The sequence below is a fragment of the Rhipicephalus sanguineus genome, unplaced genomic scaffold (genome assembly GCF_013339695.2).
Source record: "Rhipicephalus sanguineus isolate Rsan-2018 unplaced genomic scaffold, BIME_Rsan_1.4 Seq1091, whole genome shotgun sequence".
NCBI lineage: Eukaryota > Metazoa > Arthropoda > Arachnida > Ixodida > Ixodidae > Rhipicephalus > Rhipicephalus sanguineus.
This window is the reverse complement of record NW_023614304.1, coordinates 32,638-40,001: the sequence shown is the minus strand read 5'-3', so window position 1 is coordinate 40,001 and position 7,364 is coordinate 32,638. Positions and strand designations below refer to the sequence as shown.

At 48.3% G+C, this 7,364-nt stretch overlaps 1 protein-coding gene across 1 annotated transcript; it reads left to right on the top strand.

Moving 5' to 3' along the window:
* Positions 1-2,718: 2,718 nt before the first annotated feature.
* LOC125756506 (uncharacterized) lies at positions 2,719-6,648 on the top strand. The gene is made up of 2 exons (XM_049411359.1): positions 2,719-3,254; positions 4,344-6,648. Exons 1-2 carry the CDS (start codon positions 2,755-2,757, stop codon positions 5,842-5,844), a joined length of 2,001 nt encoding a protein of 666 aa, XP_049267316.1. The 5' UTR covers positions 2,719-2,754; the 3' UTR covers positions 5,845-6,648.
* The last annotated feature ends 716 nt before the right edge of the window (positions 6,649-7,364 follow it).

The window sequence follows — 7,364 nt, the reverse complement described above, 5'->3', positions numbered from 1 at the left end:
AACGCTTATGGAAACGTCGGGGCCCCTATGGTGCGCCTTGCATCGCGGAGAACCGTACGTCAAGTTTCCGACGTCTATGGGTCTACATACAAACTTTGATAAGGCTGCCTGGTGCTGCGGGATTGCTTAGGCGGTTTACTTCATTTGTGCTCCCTTTTATTCCAATCTCTACCCCCTCTGTACCGTGTGGGATATAAACAACCGTAAATACCTCTGCTGGACCTATGCTAACCGCTTTATACATCACTTCTCTCTCTCTCCCAGGCGTCCGTCTGTAGGCGGACGCCTGGGAGATTCGTCAACAATGGGCACATAGGCATGGGTACATACCCAGTGGATCATACTAAGATAAAGCACGCACACCCTAAGTAAAGAAAGATCAATACGCAGTCAATATCATGTGACCTTCTATTATATAGGAACTCTGTATGCTTTACGAATAACTATGCATCTGTATGAAGGAAAGAAGATGGCTTTTAAGGGCTCGTTTTTCTTTGTTAGACACAATACTAATGAGAACTAACAGACAATAATACCAAAGAAAGTATAGGAGATGTTATGTGTAATAATTCGGATATAAGTTTGAAGAAAGTAAAGTGGACGAAAAGATAAATTGCCACCGGCAGGGACCGAACCTGCGACCTTCGAATAACGCGTCCGATGCTCTACATGCATACATGCATCTGTATGATGCTGATATTTGAAGCCGTGATATACCGCCTAATTACGCAGAACATCGGAGCGCTTACTCGCTTTGCTTTTTATAGAATAGGCTAGTGATAACATTTACATTCACAAAAAGGTCTCCTGCGATCGAGATACCGATCAGGCAAAGAAATGCTTCACGTAGGGAAACAAATAGTGTGGGAAAATACCAGTGCGTTTCACTGAGCGTGTATTTTCACGCACGTCAATTGCTTTATCGTTAGTGAATCACTTCTCCTCCGCACCCTAAATCGTGATTATCAGGGCCGATTTTCACGCATCCTGTATCCTCCGTGTCAAGGACGACATGCGAATACACTTCTGCGTCGCGTTTGGGTCCCACTTGGGTACCGGGCTCGGGAAAGTCCTCTAATCTTTGTGCAGTCGGCATTGGTTGGCCATTCGACGAAACACACCAGTTTCAGAGGGAAAGAAGGAGAGAAAGAGGGAGTGAGCCGTATCTAGCTTGCTATTATACACAGCTCTAGAGGGCTTCAGGGACTGTACTACAAAAGAAGGCAGAAAAAGCCAGAGTACGCAATTTCCAGGTCGCGCAAACACGAGATAGCATCGGCTTACTAAAAGCAGACCTCGCGCGTGTCAACGTAGCACCTTTGGCGGAAAAGCTCTCTAAGTTGGTCGCTGACATGATATCCGGAAATGAACGTAGTCTTTGAAGCTGGCCGCTAAATGTATACATCGAGTATCTGGTGCCGCGGTATCGTTTCGCATTTGCGTTTATTCTTTTCGTATGAAAAGGGAGAACAGCGACATACGGGCAACCACTACCCACCATGACATAGTCCAAAGGTGAGCGGTGTTTCTTATTGAGAGCAACGTTATCTTACGCGGCAATCGAAGTCTGTCAGTAGTGACGTCGCCCAGAACAGTATTGTTCGTATGTCGAGCTGCGAAAGTTACGACAGAACTAGGTAAGCCTTAGCGTATACTTGCACGGGGCTGTAGAAATTTTCAGCTGACTAAGAGTCCAACCTTCACTCGAAACGCTCCTCGAGGGCTGTTTTGCCATTCACAAATCGCCCTTCACTCGAAACGCTCATCGACTGGAGGAAATCTCGAGCGTTTTACTTGAGATAGTCAAGTTAGCGCCGGAGCTGCCTTGAATCGTTCCTTGAGTGAAGTTTATGCGTCAGCGTGTCATCTATAACACGAATTAAGTGGGCTGGTTGACGGGAGTTTTTCCATCAACAGCAAGAAATTTCATGCCCACACTGAGCATGCATGGAGCCGTCGTGGAGTCGACGGTGAAGTTCTATGCTAAGAAGATCATGACTACAGTGCTAATTTGTTCTTAATCGATTCGAGCTGTTAGATCTCGAAGTAGTTGATGCTCGTGTGGTCGAAGTGGTGGCCTTTATCGAGTGGTCCGTCCATGCTTATACTGGGAGAAGGAAGTGTTTTCTTTTTGTACGTCGATGTCATGTGTACTAAGCGGTTTGTGTCATATGTTATAAACTAATAACGCTCCCGATGTGTAGTCGGCGTCGAAAATTTAGAAACCACTAGGTCTGAGAAAACTGTGAATTTTTCAGGAATTTGAAACTGTATTCGGTTGTAGTGGACAGTACATTCATTTACCGTGTTTTAGAACTGGCCGGAAATGTAAATTCAAGACTGCCTGCCGAGGCAGCGGGAATGCTAAGCTTTTTCTCGTTTCTCGTGGTCCATAAACTTTTGACGTTGATTGTGCATTCTTTTTCACGTATATTTAATAGTGAAGGCCCATGTCTAGCTAAGCTCATGACTGAAATACGCTGCCAAGAACTTATCTTACTTTCGTTATGACACTCTTCCTCTTCGGATTATTGAGATAAAATACCTTCGTAGACCGTTTCTTAATACGAATGGATCGATAAAAGATTGCACCGTATTAGTGCACTTACTTCATTCTCGAACACTTCGGGATAAGGGCAATTTATAAAAGGAGACGGAGCTTCTTACACTAAAGGCTAACGTGTAACACTTTGGATCTGCCATGTTTTTTTTCAGGTGAGACGAGTGATGGTGGAGGACACCGCTTGATGAAGTATGAGGCGTTGCTCCACGTCGATTGCTCGGTTGCTTTGCGCACTGTCAGCGACACTTTTGAAGCCCGGTGGAGTAGTCGCGGAAGAGTGCAACGCCACCTTGCCTTGGACGGTGTCCAGAGGCACCTACGAGGACATTGAGGACGTCGCATTCGAGTCGTTGATGCGGTGCCCGGCCAACTTGCACGGATGCTCTAACGACCTATTGAGCTGCGAGCCCGGGACATACGTTGTCACCTGTTCGTGCGCGCCAAACTGCAGAGTGTACAGGGACTGCTGCTGGGACGTGGAGTTCTTACCGGAGGACGAGACCGAATTTCCGGAGATCTCCTGCGTACCGGTTCAAGTCTCAACTCGGCTGATAAAGCACGTTTCCATGGTAGTTGGATGCCTGCCATCATGGCCGCAAGACGAGGTGAGGACGGCGTGCGAGAACGGGCACTCGTTTAACGAGACCTTCCATCACATACCGGCGACAAGCATCAATCACGTCACTTACAGGTGAGCCAGGATATCTGCCCTCACTTCGCACTGGACTCCGTGCTTGAGCTTCTTCTTTCGCTTTTTTCTCCTGATATTCACTGTTGATGGGGAGGAGAACATCCCGTGGAGGCAAGATTGCTTACGTAGATTCTCTGGACACTGTCGCATTAGCGCTTCTCTGTCGTTTCTTCTGCGCTAGTCCGCACAGAAGAAGGCGACACTGTTGTGCACGAACACTTGAACGTCTCGGTGACTGAGTAATCTTCTTATTATGTCCTTCAAGAAGCTCCCTAACTCGGAACGCACTTTAGAGGCTTATTGGCTCATGTATATGTAAGTCTCCCTTTCATAAGGCATATATAACACACTTGAACTGCATAAAAGGGTCTGAGATTGAGCCATTCTAAAAAGACAGCGCGTGCAAACACGGACACAAGAAAGAAGTCAGGACACCACAAATGCCGCGGTGTGATGTCCTGACTTCTTTCTTGTGTCCGTGTTTGCACGCCCTGTCTTTTTAGAATGAATACTTACCAACTAGCTTAGCTCTCTGTTATTCTGAGATTGAGCCATTTGGTACGGTTTGATTACTGGAAAAGGTGCGAGAAAACAACGGGGTAAGAATTGAACGGACAGCGCTTGGTCGTGCGTGTTCTTGTCTCGTTTTTTTTTAGTGCTGTTTCCAGTAATGAACTGTATGTTGCATGGAACGCCACTAAGCACCGAGTAAAAATTACGTGTTCATGTCAAATTGAGCGAGTGTTAATGCTTCTTTATCATGATATAATTAATTCAAGAAAACTTGAAGTTTCAACATCTGCTTTTCGTTGCGTTTGTGCCTCCTTATTTTGACATTACGAGCATGTACAACCTGACAACACTGCTCCGCAATCCTATATTCAGAAACTGACCGCGGTTAAGTATATCAGAAGGCCAAGCGCGTGCTTTGAGAGGGAGGTGTCATTTCCAGGCAACATTTTCACACCTACTTTTATTTGTTGGAACGTTTGTTGGTAAGCTGTAACTTATTAGTGTAATTTTTTCCCTCATCCCTTTAACATTTCATGCAAGGTTCTCACTTCACGTAATTTGACTGCATCGTTCCAGAAATGGCTTCTGCGCGCTCTGCAACAACGATGTCGCGAACGCCACCTTCTGGGACGCCATATCGATGGGATCAAGAAAACCTGTCCGTGCACTCCTGCCCCAAGTTGTAAGCGGCGATCCCGAGCTGTACCTGAGACCATGCGTCTCGGACAAACCCGATGACGCGTGCGATCAACATGTCGGCGAGCACATCTCGGGCACGTGCAAGACCTACTACGCACCCATCAGCGACGCGGAAAATCCACGCTATCCCACCTATCGGAATGTGTACTGTGCCACGTGCAACGGCGCCAACGTGTCCCGACTGTCTTGCAGCCAAACGAGGCAGGTGTCCAACTTCACAGTACCCAAGCGCTGGCGCCCCACCGGACAAAAGAGACCAGCTTCTGCCCACCCTCCAAACCTGGCAGCCATATTCAAGCCCGTGGTTAGTACTCCGACGTGCTACGCCGAGCACGACGGTCACTGCTACATCAGGGAGGCCCCGAACCTGAAGAAAAAAGACCTCCTAATGCTACGCCGCGGAAACAGACTCACGAACGGAACGATACCTACTCACCCTGTCGGTGGTCACAATGCCGACGCATCACCCAACGCGTACTTCAATGTCTACAACTACGTAACGGTCATCTGCATGTCCGTGTCCGTATGCTGCCTCGCGCTCAAGGTCGTCGTCTTCTGTGCTTACAAGGGATCCCGAAGCTTCTCGTCCAAGTGTACTCTGTGTCTTTCGGTCACGCTGATGATCACGCAGCTGCTGTACTTGTTCACAAGCTTCGTCGACGTACATGGGGTGGAGTGCATGGTTGTTGCCGTACTCGTCCACTACGGCTTCCTATCGACCTTCTGCTGGACCGGCGTACTGTCTTACGACATCTGCAGCAACATCACTTCCGCTAAGCTCTCGTCGGCTCGCGACCGGACTCTCGCTCTCTACACCACGCTGTCCTGGAGCCTACCGTTAGTTGTCGTCGCCTCGGCTCTTCTGGTGCACTGCCTGACTCCGGATTCCGAAGTATCGCCCAGATACGGAACCGTCACTTGCTGGATCGGCACCCTTTGGGGTTTAGTGTTGTACTTCTTGGTTCCCATGGCAACGCTCACGCTCTTCTCTCTCTTCGTGTACCTGAAGACCGTCTTCTACATCCGCGACATCGCGTCCGGCGCTGCGGGCGTCCGAGAGGGTCAAGACGTGAACGCCAGCGCGGACTGCGAGCGTAAGCGACACCGAACCCGCATGGCGCTGTTCTGCCGCCTCGCGCTCATCATGGGAGCCGCGTGGATGGTCGCCTTCCTGGGCACGTTCGTGCCTTTTGCCGAGATTGACGTCGTAGTGAACTTTCTCGTCGGACTACAAGGGGTGTACTTGTTCGTTGCTTTCAAGGACTACCGCTATATCTGGGCGTCGATTGCTGGGCGCCAGAAAGTGGCCGTTAATGGCAGCCGTGGGACCTCCCAAACCATCGTCGCCTCTTCAAAGAAGAGCTGCACTTCAGAATGACAATGTTCGTCAGCAAAAGGAGTACGCCTGACTCCGTTTGCTATTAGACTCATCTTTTAAAAAATATTTAACTTCTTTCATTCCCATTTTCACTTTACAGCATAGTTTTCATCTTGAAAAAATTGGAGGACGCTTGAGCTTCGCCTCCAAGAGTAGAACGCGACAGCGTAATCAGGCTCCATAAGCATAGCCTTTTCTCAATAGCTAGCCTGCCTTCACTTCTCGGTGGACGCCGTGCCGCAAGGAAAGGGACGCCTGTGCGCGTAACGTCGGCCGTTTTAGACTATCCTAGAATGCCTACTGCGAGTATAGACCTTATGCAAAATTGCTGCCCTCTGTCGGAGGTTTGACGAAACTACCGATTCGGCGCCATGTTGGAGGCTTGTGTCCGAATCGTATTGCTATCGCTGCTATAACTTCTTGTGTGTACCTTAGTTGATAGTCGGCAACCGGGGCATAAAAACGTCAGACGAGCCCTGCACACGTTACCGGCATTTCCGAATTTTTACGTTGGCAATTATTACGTGTCAAGAACTGCGTCGCAACAAGAAGAAAGGACATGTTTGTCACCGAGTCACGTGTAAGCCTGTCTTCGTTGAGAATGAAGCTTTGCGCTTGGTTATAAATTTTGTCTGTTTATAGTGCAGCGAATGAAGCGTTGTTAGCTATCGGAATACCATGCATGTAGTGCATTATTGGTGGGAGGAGGCATTAGCGCGCGACGCGGCTGGGCACAGCGATGACGGTAAGAAAGTGCTGTTGTCCCACTTCAAAGCGTATTTCATAAGGAACAGCCTAATGTATTGTGCATCTTATTTTAAATAAAACGTTCTCCTGTTTGTTATGTCTGAAACAATAAATATTTCGCTGCTGTAGTCACCGATGTATGTTTTGCATAGAGCTACCGCACGATTAAAATGTAAGGTCCGTTTCTCACGCACGTGAAAAGTGAACATAAAACGCGTTAGTTACTCCAAGAAGTACGCGCCGATTAGCTAGTATTTTATTGAATAGCCTTCTGACATGTCCTCGTAAATAACACGATCCGCCAAGAATATTCGCGTTCACATCGTCCCTTTCGGGGCCTACTGGCGCCTTACAATTTCAACCCGTTGCAGCAAGGCAGTTTTGCGTCACCGACTGAACGCTTGCGAAACCACCTCAGCGCGTAACCAACGGTAGGGTACCCACGATCGAATATAACACATCTGCGGGAACAGCATTTTTTTTTTAGTTTCATACGAAAAGGGCCGCACAAAAGCATCTGTTAATATTTCATAGCACACAGAGGTGGATACAGCATTTTTTCCGAAGGGCGATCAGCGTCAGCTGGGCGAACCTGATATGTGCTCTTCTTGGGTATAAAAAAAAAGAAAGTAGGGGGGGGGGTCAGGCCATCCGGGCCGCCCCTCTGAATTCGTCAGTGACAGCACATGAAATGGTTGAAAAATACGCATAGTGAAACAATACGCGCGCATAGCATCCCGCCGAACGCTACCTTGTTAAACTCCACAACCGAA

Excerpts from the sequence above, each read along its gene's own strand:
- LOC125756506 (XM_049411359.1), top strand. The coding sequence starts at position 2,755 with ATGAGGCGTTGCTCCACGTCGATTGCTCGGTTGCTTTGCGCACTGTCA. Across the intron at positions 3,255-4,343 it reads ATCAATCACGTCACTTACAG|AAATGGCTTCTGCGCGCTCT; the intron begins GTGAGCCAGGAT and ends GCATCGTTCCAG.